This window comes from Pundamilia nyererei, unplaced genomic scaffold (assembly GCF_000239375.1).
Source record: "Pundamilia nyererei isolate P.nyererei 1_Seehausen unplaced genomic scaffold, PunNye1.0 scaffold00049, whole genome shotgun sequence".
Classification (NCBI taxonomy): Eukaryota; Metazoa; Chordata; class Actinopteri; order Cichliformes; family Cichlidae; genus Pundamilia; species Pundamilia nyererei.
In genome coordinates, this window is record NW_005187450.1 from 193,746 (window position 1) to 210,077 (window position 16,332).

Consider the following 16,332-nt stretch of genomic DNA (forward strand, 5'->3'; position numbering starts at 1 on the left):
GATTATTCGATAAGCAACACCAGGAGGATGCATTACAAGGGTATCATTTTAAAAGCATCTATATATTTTAATACATCTATTAATATTTCACATTAATTTTTTGATAAAGTTTTAAAATAAGACGAGATATGATATATTGTCTCACTCTCAGTCCATAAGGGTTGAATTCAACAATTACTCACTTTTATAGATTGGTAGGTATGCAGTGAGACAACCAAGCCTAAATAAAAATGTACTTTTCCATGCACTCTTACTTTATGGCGTTAGTCTAAACTGTCACCCTTATCTGCTTCCTCTAACTACTCTGTGTGACAATTACTTCCTCATTCTAAAAACTTCTCTCTTTTAGAAAAGAAAAAACAAACAAACACATGTTACACTTATCTGTTTAAATATTGTAAAACAAGAAGAATATCTCTGATCAAAGCTCAGTGGCAGCATGCTGCTTTGAATAAAATGATTGTGCAAGACCCTGTTTATAGGATAATATTGCTGCCAGTACCGCCGTTTAACACTAAACTAACAATAGTGGGGAGCAGAGATCTCTTGGATACGAAGGTTGAAGCTGGAACCTTACCCACTAGTCTGCAACTGCTCCTCTTTGCCCTGCAGACAGAACTCCAACACTTTGTCTCTCAGGTCCGGCTGCTCCACACACTCAGAGCTGTTCTCTTTACGGTAGTACCCAAAGTCACTGCAAACAGTCACACAATGCCACATTTAATAAGTCCTTGAAGCCCCAGTTCGTTAATGTGGAAATAGCCATTCCAATTTGTTTTTACGCTGCAATTTGATCTCATTTCCTCATGCTAAAATTCAAATCATTTCTGTTTTTAAAGTCCATTCATTACAAAGACAACATCTTGAATGAGCTCCAGCAAAATATCTACAACAGTCTGATCATCAATAACAACACTCAGTTACAGTTAGTTAGCGGTGCTTATACTTCAGCATATTACTGTCTCCAAGTCTTACCACATGAAGTCATCCAGGGTGCATAAACACGGGGTTGGCTGGGTGTTGACTATGTAATCGCGCCCGTTCCAGCAAACCGAGTCCTTCCTTAGACGCAAGAACTTCTCTTTGTAGCCCAGCAAGCAACCATCATTTGGATCACTGATATCATCAGAGTGGGCCAACCACTGCACATAGTCATCGTCTCCACCTTTAAAATAAAATAAAAAATAATAATAATAAGTTGTTAGTATTACACCATGTTTAATTTAAAATAAAAACCTACTGACAAACAATATGTTTAAATCGCATCACTCACATGTTCTAGTAAGAAGTTCTTTGAAGTCAATGGTAAACGAGGTCCAATACTGGCTGAGGTAAGAGTCTCTGTAGCCCCAGATACTAACATTCATAGAACGTGCTCCTGGCTCTGATGCAAGTCCAGTAAAGAAGATGGGATCTTTGGTGAAGTTGTACTCATTCCAGCACTGTCCTTCATCAGTAGAGAATCTGGCAGAAAAATATTCCAACATCAGCATAATCAGCATCAGCAAAAAGGCTAAAACCAACAGCATTTTATGGATTACACATAAGACTTTTTTACATTCATGTTCCTCAAGGCTTGGTTCAAACAATGTCCATGACAGTGACGACAAAGACCAAGAGTTTGCATACAAATTCCTCATCCCCAACCAGTCGTGGCAGATGACCGCTTCTACCCGAGCCTGGATTTGTCGAAGGTTTCTTCCTGTTAAAAGGGAGTTTTTCCTTCCCACTGTCACCTAAGCGCTTGCTCATAGGGAGTTACATGATTGTTAGGCTTTTCTCCATTTTCTTTCGTATTGTAGTGTCATTACCTTACAATATCAAGCACCTTGTGGCAGCTGTTGTTGTGATTTGATGCTATATAAATAAAACTGAATTGAATATTTACTAGCCTCTATGCAAGAGTTTGCATAGATATTTACTACAGGCAAAAGGCTACATGTCACTACACCGTAGTTTTGTGCATGCATATTGATTATTTGTGGCAGTTGAGACCTGTGCTAAGTGAAAGTAATACATAAAAGGTCAAACTTAGTAAGAATACCATTGTAACATTAGTGGAAAAGTGCCCAGAGTTATGATTATGGCATAAAAGAAAACATGTTCGTATTTCATCAAATTAATGGAAAGGTGTGAATTTCTAGCGGCACACAGTCAGCTAAATCAGTAAATACCAGTTAAACAAGTCTGGCGTTCCCTTTAACTGCAACTCACTTAATCTTGTTGACAGGGTTTGTCACGCTGTGCTCCACGGCCACCAGCAGACCTCCCGAGTCCAGAATAGCATAGTGATGGGGTCCATCAAGAGCCTTTATCCAGGTATAGCCACCATCATCAGACACATACACATCTGGTCTCATCACTGAGATAGCATCACCAACACTTCCTGATAAAGCAAATACAGATAAAGAAATGTTAGAAGGGGAAAAAACCCTCTTATTTATTAAAAGATAAATTATGCTCAAGTTTATTTAAAAAAAAAAAGAAAGTTTAAAAAATATTTTTATGAAAGCTCTGAGTTTACCGTGAGCTATGATGAGACCCACAGCATTTGGTTCAGTCAGAGGGAGCATGGGGATGTTGAGCTTCTGAGAAGTACTGTAGGCAGCATGGATGTGAAGACTGCACTGCAGATAATAAACCAAACACAGCTATTTATAGTATTAAGTAGTAGATGTGCTGGTCCTAGTTTTCAAATAGCACAATACGGTACCTGTGAACACAAACACTGAGGTTTTTCAAGTGGCTTTAATGTTTTATATTATTAGCTACTAGTAAGAATATATGTGAAGGGACCTTTAAATCACATTGCTCACACACATACACAATAATAATATAAAAGACAGCAACTAATAATATACAAATAACTCCTTTAATATATTATAAGAGACTGAGGTGAATGCTGAGTAAGTAGCATAACAGTGTTCACAGATGGGAGGAGCTCTGTTGCTACACTAGTAAAGAACGATGGCACGGTTGGGGTAAATTTCTAAGGAAGCTTGGTGAATCAATAACCTTAAACCACTGGGTTATATTTCACACAAATCCTCTATCATACAGGCACACAACCTTGTTATCCAACCAACGCTCATATTTACTGACACAGAGTGTACATTCCTTTGTGCAATCAAAAAAACCCCCAAAAAAACAGAAGCATCCCTTACTAACACATTCAGGGCAATCAGTTTCATATCCACAATTGAGCTCCTGTAGTTACATGAACTAAACACAAGTTACACAAGTTTTCTTTGCTTGATATACCAAAACACTGTCGATGCTTCCTTAACAATTAAAACTACATCAAATGTTCACTGCCCAACATGACCGACAGTTTCCAGTCTGTAGAGTTTATAAACAACAATCTGAATCCATTTTTGTTTCCTTTCCTCTTCATATGAAGAGAGGAAGGTCTGGGTTGGAGTTTTTGTTATCAACATAAATCGGACTAAAGGAAGAGCTGCATCTGCTTTTTAGAATTTGTTTAGGTTTAAAAACCGCACTCGTTTTACTTTATTTCTCATTACACTGCTTCTGGGCTGAACCTTTACTATGGGCTATGAGTGACAGAACCAGGTAAGGCAAAGGTAACACATTACTCAAGGCTAACAAGTGTTTTTCCAGATGACAGAATTCCATGAAGTGTGAAGGAATATCTCCAGGAAAAATAGCTAGTTTTTAAAGCTACACTTCCCAGGCCTGCTGCAGAAACATGTTTAAAAACATCAGCAATAAAAAGACATTACAACAAGCAGCCTTTTAAGGCCTGACACCACAGTCCTGGGCTAAACATTTAATGTTTGGTAATAAAGCTTTAAAGTAGATTATTTATTGATTAGTGTGGATTTATTTTATTTATGCTTTAATGTCATTTTAAAAAAGAAAAACCGTTTATTTTATAAAAAAATATGTCACTGTAAACATCAAGGCTCAACTGAAAAAGAAGTAGAAGAAGAACTGAGCCCTAGTCTCAATAACATAAGTTTTGATCTGTACTTAAAAAGTGATTTCTCATAGCAGTTTGACCCTGTACTTTATAGACATGTACAACAGTTTTCACCAGGACACATCAATTTTGTTTTTTCTCTAAACAAAGCAACTTCTTCCATTTTCCCCTTTTATTTTATTTATTTTTCTAATATTTTATTTACCTTGTCTGGGTCCTTGGCTGTAGCATCACACTTGCTGTTGGCAGGTTTCTGGAGGGGTACCCACTCCCCTCCCTGGTCAAAGGACACCACAGACTGCACAGAGTTATCTGGAACAACAAGACAAAACTTCTACAGTTGCAGAAACTTTGTGGGAACTCCTGTCTGGAAATAGCATGCTGGGGAAAAAACTTCAATATGTTTTTGTCCCCAGCAATATTTAGTCAGATTTATACTGTCTGCAAGGTTTAGGTGGTGCTCAGCTACTTCAGACAGGTAACACATCTAACACTGAGCAGCTATTTAAATATTTATACAACACCATCTCTCTGGTGTAAAATAGAGCAGTCACAGGTGTGTGTGTGTCTTTGTGCATGCATGTCTGTGTATTGCGTCCATGCATGTGTGTGTTTCAGGGGGAATCTGATTACATGTATATGTTGTTACTTCTTTATCTAAAACATTCGAATAGAACAGAGTTAGACTAGAGCTACCTTCAGCCAGGACGCTGGTGATAAAAACTCCTCGTAGAGAAGTAACATTAGTGAAGTCTGTATCTCCCCCCGTAGTGGTGTAAAGGTGGCGCTCCAGTGACTTGGAATACACAGTACCTCGGTCGTCTGACACATAGATTGTACCAAATCCAGTATCTGTAGAAAAAAAAAAGTATTAAAATGTAATGTGAGGTAATAATACCCGTTTCAAGATACTGTTTCAGGGCTGGTTCTGTAATAAGATCTGCCAAGACACACTCTCTGACGCATAGGTGGGGTGAAACAAGCTCTAGGGCCTTTTTAACAAAAGCCATTTGCAGGCACTGTTCAAACTACCACATAAAACTTTGGCTCACTCAGAAAAGTCCCTGCATCTAAAAGAAAAATCACATTTGGCTTTGTGTGCTAAACATGAAAGTAATCAGAAGTGCTGTGAATGACAATTAATGATTGATGTATGACTTTTGAATCTAACTTATTACTCAGTACAAGGTTAATATGTTGAAGGTCTAGTTGCTCACGTGAGGACGAATAAAAACCTTCACACTGTAATATAGTAATAAATACCATGCTTTCAGTTCACTCAGTTCTCTACATTCACTACAAGAAAAAGTACAGAGTTTCTTTATCTGCTGACCTCCTGGCTCGTCGACATGCATGAAGACCATTTCATCGTTCGCTGCCAGGATAGAGTAGAACTGCTCATGACCAACAGGAGGCAGCTGGGCAATGTTCCAACTATCACCCTGATCCACTGACACGTGGATTGTCCGCAGAGTGCCCTGTGGAAAAGGTGGGGAAGGAAAGAAAACAGATGAAAGGAGGCGAGGACAGGAACAGCTCACATACTTTTATTACTAATACTGTTTACCTGTACTGGGGCAAATTAGAAGAACACTTAGCAAGCTATTCTCATATCTAGGCTCTGATAAATTGAGTAAAAATGACCTCTCCTGAGGGAGGAATATGAATATGCTTATGATTGTATTGCTTTCTGCTAATTTCTCCATCAGTCACGATGTCACTTTTAAACTTCCTCATAAGTGTGTAGTTACATGAACCAAGTGATCTCTCTTTAAAAAACAAACCAACAGAAGGAACAGCTATTTTGAATACGCTTGTACTACAACATAATAATAATAATAATAATAATGTCATGAACAGAGAAAAGCAAACAAACAATATTTCGCCTGATCTAGTTTGCATATTATTATCTAGATTACAACCCGCTGTACACTGACCTTTCCCGTCATTACTGATGCAAAGAGGAAGCGTCCGCCAAGGCCAAAAGAGTAGATCTTACTGGCAACAGTCTTGATGGTTTTGCCATAGTTGGTCGTCCTCCTCAGTTCCAGCATACCTCGATCACCTGAAAAATTGAAAGGAAAAAATAAATAAATAAATAAAATAAAAAAAATATCACAACTTAGACGTGCAAGAGCAACAAATGCATGCAAAAATATAAGTGCAGCTAATAGTTACGTGTAATTTTTAAGAGAAATGACAGCCTAAATCGTGAAAATATGGAGGAAGTTAGAGCTGGCTGGGAGTATACATCAGTGTGAAGCATGTTTCCACTTAAATCTTTTATGTGATCTTTTATTCTACACTGCCCTAAATAAATTCAAGAGACATATTTCATGCACTGCTCCCCAGTCATCTACAACACAAAAATAAATGAGATTAAAGTACATGTCGATTTACTCCAGCGTTGGTTAGATGGGGGAATTACTTACTGCAGGAGCCGTTGAGGCTGGCTGTAAAGTAGATTGTATTTTTTCTTTCCCTAGAAGGAGAATGGAGATCATAGAGTGATTACACAGTCAGTGACATATTTAGTAAAACAAATGTACACTGCTTTATTATGAGTATGTAATGGTATGCTTGCAACTTAATAAACAACAGTGCATGCACAAGCATTCTCGCAACAAGGAAGAAATCGGGTCTAATACAGGACTCTGCTGTTGTAAGACTACTGTGAAGTCTTGCTTCACAGTGCAAGTCACATGATACTGCTTATCGTATACAACCAGCCCTTTATAAATATGTACTTTCTGTTTCTGTTGAGTGTTGTGTTCAGAAAATTCCTGACCCAGATAAAAGTGACCCATTTTCCTGCAGCCTTTTAAGCCTAACTTCTTTATGGACAGTAATCAAAGATTATGTTTCAGGAAGACTTTGAACGCGCAGTTCCTCTGGACACCTGGACAACACAGCCTTAAAGCTGAAACTTAAAAGACAGAGATGCCAAGATAAGACTGTGACAAATACCAGGAAGGGCCATGAAAAACAGCATTTGTGCTGCAAGGGCTTGGCCACAAAATGGGTAGTTAAACAGCCGATGACTGCAATGTAGTTTTAGTGCCCATTTGGGGGGGAAGAAAAAAGGCGCAGCAACAATAAACCCTCATAGAAAACCACTGAACATGTATGTCCCATAATGACAAAAATTGTATATCTTCCTTTGCTTATCTTAAATCATCAAAGGGGCATGTTTGAATAACTTTAAACACATTAAGAAGAGAGTAAGTTTAAGCATATTTTATTTTGATAAACAATGAAGCACTATATTAGAGACAGGTGGAACTTCACCGTCTTCCTCTGTCTGTAACAATGAGGCTGTTGGAAAAACTAAAAGTCATGCTGCCTTGCAGGTTGTACAATCACTTCCTGAAATATCGCAGCATGCCATACCAGTAAAAAAGCCTTTTGCTCTACTTCCCCCTTAAAGTGACTAAAAACAATTCCATGAATACTTGTATAACTATGCATGTGACAAATAAAGAACCTTGAACCTTGAAACTTTTTGCTATTGTGGTTATAAAGTAGGTACTTGTTCACTGCGCACCTGAAGAAGATTCTGGAGCTATCAGTTTGTCTTTTCTTACCATTTTACCAGACACACCATTCTGTGAATGTTTTTCCAATTTACGCCAAAGTCTTCAGACAGCCACAGCTCATACTGAGAAAGGAAACAACAAAGAATAAGTCAGTACGTATCTGCAACAGCCCCACATTAACATGGGCAGAAGAGAATTCTATCAACCAGTTCACTGACTCAAAAGCCATGCTTATAAATGCACTGTGTGCAAACGTACAAAACAATGAAGACTGCTTGACCTTCATTGAATTATTTGATGTAATATATGCATGCAGAGGCACTACTTGAGCTTTCAACTTGACAGAAACAGTCCACTTTGAATCCTAACTGGTTCCTTTTCACACAAAATACAGGTCTTTAGTATTCACTCCTTACGTCGTTGCTGAGGACAACCAGCACACTGGAATTCTCAGGGTTGTACGTGATCTGCGTCAAGGGGTTGAAAGGCAAGTTCCGGTCGGTGAAGCTCTTTCCAAAGTCCTCAGAGACAAAAATGCAGGTCTTGAGGTCTCCAGACACTTCAGCTGTCAGAATCACCTAAAAGCCAGAGTTCAACAGGTTCTTAACTGCGGGAACAGTGGTTAGTTCACATCTAAAAATACTCTTGAGTACATGAAGTACATGTGGTGAGGACTTGATCAAGATAAGGCTTACTTTGCCTGAGTTATTGGGGCTGATTGCAATGCCGAACTCTGATCTTATGAAGGTGTTGTTGATGAGGCCGGTTACATCCTGAAATAACTTGCCGTAGTCCTCACTGGCAGAAAAATTGTTTCAGTCAAATTAAATGCAAATAAAATGTAAGCCATGTGCATTTTTCCAGATTAAAAGGTAAATTCCATTACCTTCGATAGAGTTTCGACTGTCCAAGTTTTACCATGAAGAACGGGACCTGAAATGTCGTCAAGGCCAGAATAACCTGCCAAGAAGGAAGGTTAGCTTAAGGAAAGTGGACCATGCACCATTTATTAAAGTGCACAAGACCCTTAAGTGTGTCATCTGCATTCAGTCTACAAAGCCAAGTTTGCAAAAAACCACACCACATAACTAACGGAAAACATGTTAGGTGCAAATGGTGATAAGTACACTCACCCCTGTGCCATCTCCAACCCAAGCCAGCGACACCGAGCCACTCAGGTCATGGAATTCAAACTGAGACAAACAGCCAAAACATGTTCATAAATATGTAAAACATAGAAAAGGCAGTGTGAACTGTGTGAAACAGCACAACTATTTCAGCTGAGCTCACAAAAAGGGACAAACTGACATTGCAATTATAAACTGCAGCCACAGCCTATTTGAGTTTTTGCTTCAAATGTATTTTTGCTTTGACAGGCAGCATGTTTCACCTCACCATTTGTTCTGGCATAGCCAGTTTAGTGTACAAAGTGTCTGTTCTGTTAGCAGAACAGGCGAGCAGACCTAAAGCTTCGAGCAGTTACTTGAAAGACTTCCGAACGCAGCTACAAAATACCACAAGACAAGTAATTTAATTTTGGGGGAAATTAAACCTTAGCTGTAGTTAGCTGAATTTAGCTGTAGGGCTAGGGCAAAAGTTAAACAAAGAAAACTTGCTTTAATTGTCAGAGTCAGTTACGAAAGCTTTAAATCTTAAGTTCTATCAAGTGTCCCATTATTCATCAACTGCATGGATGGTCACAATGAGTCTTTTTCAGCATAAGTAGCTTCAGTACTGGTTGAACCTGCAGCACTATCCTCAGGGCAAGGAGGCGGCTGAGCCACTGGGAATTCTATCAACTCCAGATTACTGGGGACAAGTATACAAAGACTGCAATGCAAAGTTGGTCACATGGCAGTGAGGAGCTAGGGAAATAAGCAGCACAGGACTCTCGTTTGCTTTGTGGAAAGAATTGCATAGTTGTGTAGATCAGATGTTTTATCTTCCTGGATAGAGTATATGCTATAAACGAAGAAGACGAAGAAGAAGACGAAGACGAAGAAGAACTCTCTGAAGCTTAAACTTTGCTTTTGATACCACACAAACACAGCTTTAATTACAAAATAACTGCTGCACAGCAAGTCACATGGATTCCCACTGGGCCAATTTTCCTGGAAACATTAAGGCATATTCACTGAGTGAAGGCAGAGGAAAGATTGGATAGTTTAATAGCAGAATACAGTTCCATGCTTAAAATGACAAATAACATACAGGTCACAGCCTTTAGTGCAACGCTTGAAAAAGCATTGATGTCATTCTGTGCAACCAATGCAAGTCTAAAGCACGAGGAAGACTAAGTACAGTGTACCTCACTGCTCCAAATATTAAAGAAAAGAAATCATTGCAGCCTAGAGGTGTTAAGCAACAAGGCAATGGGATACCTGGCAAGACTGCCTGAGCCTGGGAAAAGTACTAGGTACATTGCAACACCCCTTATGGTAACACGTAAGGTGTTTTGTTTAGAATCCATGTTTATTGACACAAAAATACTGGTTTATGTATTTTAGGCTACCGGACATACAGGTAATAAGAGGACATGGGAGTCCACTGATGAGTATGAGTGCAATGAATAGCTTATTAGGCCTAGTCCCTGCACTTGCTTAGCACCTGCGTATCATCTTCTCGTTGTCAGACGTGTGAAGTGTAACAGGACCTCAGAGGGTAACTTACATCGTGGGTGTTGGCGTCCAACTTGGTGACATATCCTTGAAGAGCTTTACACGAGTCGTCCTCTTCGGTGCTTCTTCTTTTTATCTTGTGGTTTGGTGATGGAGCCAGCCATGCGGGAAGAGACCTCTTTACGATTTTCGCAGCTTTCCCTTCAGTGTTTGAACGCCTCACAAAAGCTGACTGCCCGAGGGGCTTGGAGCCCAGCTGAAAATCTACACCTGCTGTGAAAGTGCAAGCCGATAACAGCAGGATGCCGCGGAGCAATAGTCCCATCTTCGTTCCTATTGCCACTGACAAAACAAAGGAGAGGGGTTTAAAAAAAACAAAAACACGTCTTTGTTTTCTTGTCTAGAAACTGAAGGTCGCTACAGCTCTGCCACGGATGACATCAACAAAACAGTAGTCCTCCTGACAGCGACTATTTCTATTTTGGGCTTTGGAAACACGGAGCGCCCTCGAAGCTCCAACTGTCTCACTCCGCGGTAGCGCAAATTAAATCAATTAAAAAAATAAAAATCGTAATCTTGCAAATCAGCCGGCGTGCTACCGCCAATTATCCACAGAGTAACTCCTCACCAACATGACACACTGTGACAAACATAGGAATTGTGTCTGCAGGTCGTAATGCTCTATGCAGAGTGACGCTGCGATTGGCTGGTCTTTAACTGTGGCCCACCTATCAGGCCTTCCAATTGGTTCAATTGTGAAAAGGCAGTGCCAAAAGAATGGAATGGAGTGGAGGAATGGTCTGGCATTTATACACGAGCCACATTTAACCATACATTTATTTACTCTACACCAGGGATGTCATGCTCATTTTCAAGTGGGCCAGACCAGTGAAATTGCTCTTTCTGTCTGCTTAACCATTTCCTCAGTTATCTTTACATACAATCATACAGTATGATACAATTTTCTTTAAATGAATCAAAGTCGTTTTTTTTGTATGGCCTGGCACCCTCTCAAAGTACATTTAGCAATTCTGTTTCAATTCTGACTAATTTAGAATTCATTAGACTTGTGCATGTGATGCATAATAATCCCATGACTACTGGTCATGTGTTCAAAATAACTTAAAATAACCCTTAACCCAAATTCAAAACAATCCTTAGCTGTCTGGATATGCAAAACCCCAACCCAATACCTGTGATCACATTTGAACTCTGGGTTTTAGTTTTTTCAGCAAATCTGTTGTGAAGGAGTAAAATAATATCTTGTCATATACATGAAGGTGGGTAGACTAGATCAGAAGTCATGCTACTTGAGTGTTGTGGCTCAAGCCAGTCCAGCAACTCTGCCAGCAGCAAAAACATTGACATAGCATGGCAGCCCAAAATAAAAAACCTGTTGAACAAGTTTCAGTGGCATAAAACTCCCTGAAAACTTGAGTTTGAATCTAGAATTTAGCTACTCCCAAATGTTTCTTGGGTCATCAAGGATATCCTATTAGTTTTGTTTATTCAAAGTATGTTTCTTTATTCAGATACATTCAGGAAACCCGACAATCACAACTGTGAAGCAGGATTCCTTCACAAAGAGGACTTACAATGGACCTGAACTCCCTCCCACTGCATAGTCAGCTAATAAAAGGTAGGGAACAAAGGCAGTTTTATTCATTCGAGATGTGACTTGCAAAAACGAGACCAGAGCTTTTCTAAAAGAACCAGAATCTTCCAGTCCTGCTGTACAGTGTGCTGAGGAAAATTAGTCATATTAACAGATGGCACAGTGTACCTTAATTTGCCTGAGCACCCAGCCCATAAACAGGCGTTGCCATTCACTGAGACTGTGGGAAAGGAGAGCCTCTGTGTAAATAAGTTTGACCCACATTGACGAGAGTCATGTTAATCACATGACATGAGTTTAATAATGCTCATTTAACATCTGCAGAAATCTCAATATCTATCAATCACTCTTACTGTGCAGTCACTTAACATTTAGCTGTTTGCTATGATATCAGGCATCGTTAAAAAAAAAATCCTCCTCACCTTGTACTGTCATTAAAACAAATTAAATTGTTTAGTGGAGCCTATCAGCCATAATTAGTGCCTGAACAATTGTTTGAAAGAAAAGTTCCACTTTTAAGAAGCTCTGACATATAAGCATGAAAAAGCATGAAATACCACACCCAGATTAATTTTGGCTCTGCAATTCATTAATATATAAAAGAAGGTAGGATCTAATAGGGGATCACACCTGATCCCCATGCATGCCTATTTACAGTGCTTGATACAATGTTTAGACCAGGTCACAGCTCACGGGCCACATCCAATTATATCTGGCCTGCGAGATAATTTCATATGTAAGTTATTTGGTATGTGGGAGCTGAATCTTTTGCCCTGCTGACAATCCATGCACACAGGGGTGGAACTTCATTTTGAAAGGTTTCAGTAGTAGTAAATGCATAAAAATAAGGCTTTTATGAAAACACTGAATAAAAATTGCTTCCTTGAAAAAAAGCCAAAATTTACAGTTCACTATTAAATATTACATCAAATAAACTATATACAAAGTGTCTTTAAAAAGCAGAGATGCAGAAATGTCTGCATGTAGCACATGTATTGTCATGGTCCGCGGCCCGGTGTCCAAGCGGCTGATGGGATGCCCACGCCCACGGGTGTGGCTGTCGACTCTACACCTGCATCCCATTCCAGGCGATCATCAGGTGGACTATTTAACCCCGCTCAGCCAGCTGCTTCACGCCAGTCCGTTAGTCACCTTTCAGCGGTAACTTGGCCCCCAGGTGAAGGTGGTTGTGAATTTCATTGTGTGCTCAGGTAACCGTTCTGCATGTTTTGAGCCTCCTCCTGTCTGTCCTCCTGCCCGCCTGGAGTTCGGATCGCCACCGGTCATCATCTCCTCTGTTTCCCTGCAGCTCTCCCGCGGACCCTCACCCCTCCCTCCGGTTACCACGGCCCAGCCCTGATCGTAAGATTAATAACTCTACCCCGCGTATGCTGTTATTCCCCCGCTACCCAGTAACTCTCTTCCTCTTTCTGTTGCAGCCTCCCACGGTCCTGATTACGGCGTTCCCGAGTTGCTTATCTCCCGGTCCCTTTGTTTCCCATTTACTCTGCGTGTTTTCCCTTTGACCCTTTCGGGACACCCGTAATTAGAAATAAAGTTTATTTTGCGTGCACCTTGGCGTATTGTCTCTGCTTCTGGGTCCAGCTTGTGTGCTGAACTACGGCTCTTGACATGTATGGTTTATCCACAGCTGCCCTAAATTACCAGTATTGGTAATAACCTCCTTGAATCGCTACCTTATTGTGGTGGACAGGTTTGTGTGTCCCAGGAGCTATGTTGTCAGGGGGGGTGCCCCCTGGTAGGGTCTCCCATGGCAAATTGGTCCTGGGTGAGGGACCAGACAAAGAGCCATTCAAAAACCCTTATGAGTAGAAGATCAAGAGAACAGTTCACTGTGCCTTTGGTTTGGGGAACAAGTTGGTGGACTCTGTCATCTTACTGGGAGACTTCAATGTTCATGTGGGCAACGACAGTTTGACCTGGAGGGGTGTGATTGGGAGGAACGGCCCGCCAGATCTGAACCAGATGAGTGTTCCATTACTGGACTTCTGTGCAAACCACAGTTTATCAATAGCGAACACCACGTTTGAACATAAGTGTGGTGAGGCGTGGCCCGTGGTGCCATGCGGACACACCTGCGCGGCATCTGCAGATCACGCAGATGCTGTTAAAACACGGGGACTTTGTTTTTTGCCCTTCTCCCCCGTCCCTCTTCTCAGCAGTTTCTCTTTCCCTCTTTCTTTCTCCCTTTCTTTCCCCCAGTCAAGTCTGTCCCGTATTCAGCAAGTGAAAATAAAATAAACAATAAAAGGTGAATCAAATGGACCATTATGGCAAGGCTGGGATGGTCAATTTGGTAAAGTAAATCCATTGGGCATCTTTCTTTGCCTTTAGACAATTCTGATAGCAAAAGACCCAAATGAGATAGGCAACAAAAAAAAACACGGGGACTGAGGGATTGGTGTTGTTGTGGTGTGACGCATGTCAATAAAGATGGCTCAAAACTATGATCCTTGGACCCGTCGTGTCTCATTCACACCACAATAAGTTTTTCCATAAGTGCACGTAACACCAGGACACCCTAGGTTGCAGGTCGATGATTTATTTTGTATTCATATCATCAGATCTGTGTCTGTATGTTCTGGACACTCAAGTGAAGAGAGCAAGTAGTTGCTGAAGCAAATACTATGGGAGTGTGGGAGTTCAGAGAGGCCTTGGAAAAAGACTTTTGGACTGCCTCACAGACATTCTGGCAAACCGTCAGGCCGTTCAGGAGGGCAAAGGGGTGCTGTACCTGCACTGTGTAAAGTACCGGTGGAGCACTGCTGACTTCAACTGAGGATATTGCACTGATAGGTCTTCCATAGATGAAGCAGAGTCTGGACACAAGGGGAACAACTTGTCCATTACCAGGGGTGAGGTCACCGAGGCAATTAAACAACTCCTTGGTGACAGAGCTCCTGGGATGGATGAGGTCCGCCCTGAGTTCCTGAAGGCTCTGGATCTTGTAGGGCTGTCTTCGGACACACCTCTACACTGTTGCATGTAGATCAGGGGCAGTACCTCTGGATTGGCAGACGAGGGTGGCGGTTCACATCTTCAAGAAGGGGGGACTGGAGGGTCTGCTCCAACTACAGGGGGATCACACTGCTAAGCCTCCCCAGCAAAGTCTATCCCAGGGTGCTGGAAAAGAGAGTCCATCTGTTAGTCAAACCTTGGATACAGGAGGAACAAGGAGTGTTCTAGGTCACGGGACACTGGACCAGCTCTTTACCCTATCAAGGATATTTGAGGGTGGATGGGAGTTTGCCAGTCTACATGTGTTCTGTGGGTTTGGAGAAGGCATTTGGGAATACTGGGAGTCTGGCCCATTGCTATGAGCCATTTGATCCTTATACACTCTGCCAGGGTACCTGAGATACCCTGAGTGTATGTCCACATCCCACCTATGGTCACGAGCTTTGGGTAATTACTGAAAGAACAAGATCGTGGATACAAGAGTCAAAAGTGAGCTTTCTCCAAATTATGGCTATCCTTAGGCTAGTGTTCTGGGCATGTTCCCCTATTTCGAGGCCCCAGGGCAGACCCAGGACATGCTGGAGAGATTATATTTCTCAGCTGGACTGGGAATGCCTTACTGTTTCCCTGACCCCCGGACAAGCAAAAGGAGGTGGCCAGGGAGAGGGAGGTCTGGGCTTCTCTGCTTAGGCCGCTGCCACCATGACCCCTGGTTAAGCAGAAGAAGATGGATGAATGGTAATAACCCAAATCATTTGTTACGTTTCATGGCTAATGGCCAGTCAGCCAATATGCATAAGCTCTTGAAATGTTGGTTTTAATGTTAAAATATAGTTATTGTTAATATCCACAAGTTTTACAAACAAAGCTGGAAAAATTGGACAGCACATTGTTATCTTTTGATTAAGATGCCAGATTGCATTTGCTTACTTTCACCTGTAAAGACAGAAATAAAATCTGTTTTTTAGTGTTTGAATGTTCTCTTGATTAATTTCTGTCCAGTGTGCCAGCTAAAATGGGTGTGTAAAAATATGAATTCAGTTTAGTGCATTCAGTCATTTTAAACATGTTTTTGACAGATTTCTAAAATATTTATATTTTCTTATTTTTGTGGTAGATGGTCTCACAAATTTGTTAAGCACTGGAGGCCTAACCTGCCACGAGATCAATTAACTAACAATATAACTGATAATATGCCAAGAAACACAAAGAAACAAAAAGCAGTTTGTTAAGTTTGTTAAGCGCTAGATTATTTGATTTTCGAATATGTCAAATTTTATTGTGGGATATGCACTTTATATCCACAATATGAAGTAAAATAAAACTGGTTCCCACTAAAGAAAGAGAAGCATGATTAGGGCAGTAAGGAAGAATATTCAATTATACCTAACCCACCACATACCTAGCCACATTCTGTATCTTGATGTCACAAATTCCTTAAAAAAAACAATCAAATTAGTCATCTATATGTGAATCTTTGGTTTTGGAGCTGTTGAGAGTCACAGCTGTCTTTTTTAATCCAGTTGGTAATTCATTGTGATATAATACACATCAACATCCATCCATATGCGCAGACCTCCCTCTCCCCAGCCATTTCCTCCAGCTTGTCGGGGGGAACACCAAGCCATTCCCAGGCCAGCC

At 40.8% G+C, this 16,332-nt stretch overlaps 1 protein-coding gene across 1 annotated transcript in view; it reads right to left on the reverse strand.

Annotated features, from left to right (window-relative positions):
• Positions 1-10,792, reverse strand: part of sort1b (sortilin 1b) — a 15,108-nt gene extending 4,316 nt beyond the window's left edge. The window contains exons 1-17 of the mRNA XM_005733052.1: positions 10,150-10,792; positions 8,613-8,672; positions 8,366-8,439; positions 8,175-8,277; positions 7,896-8,057; positions 7,528-7,601; positions 6,376-6,425; positions 5,881-6,008; positions 5,277-5,421; positions 4,640-4,795; positions 4,149-4,255; positions 2,525-2,627; positions 2,215-2,386; positions 1,274-1,464; positions 976-1,165; positions 578-694; positions 503-519 (exon numbers count right to left, since the gene is read on the reverse strand). Coding sequence (XP_005733109.1) covers positions 503-519; positions 578-694; positions 976-1,165; positions 1,274-1,464; positions 2,215-2,386; positions 2,525-2,627; positions 4,149-4,255; positions 4,640-4,795; positions 5,277-5,421; positions 5,881-6,008; positions 6,376-6,425; positions 7,528-7,601; positions 7,896-8,057; positions 8,175-8,277; positions 8,366-8,439; positions 8,613-8,672; positions 10,150-10,422 — 2,122 coding nt within the window. The 5' untranslated portion in view covers positions 10,423-10,792. The remainder of the gene's footprint in view (positions 1-502; positions 520-577; positions 695-975; positions 1,166-1,273; positions 1,465-2,214; positions 2,387-2,524; positions 2,628-4,148; positions 4,256-4,639; positions 4,796-5,276; positions 5,422-5,880; positions 6,009-6,375; positions 6,426-7,527; positions 7,602-7,895; positions 8,058-8,174; positions 8,278-8,365; positions 8,440-8,612; positions 8,673-10,149) is intronic.
• Positions 10,793-16,332: the final 5,540 nt, after the last annotated feature.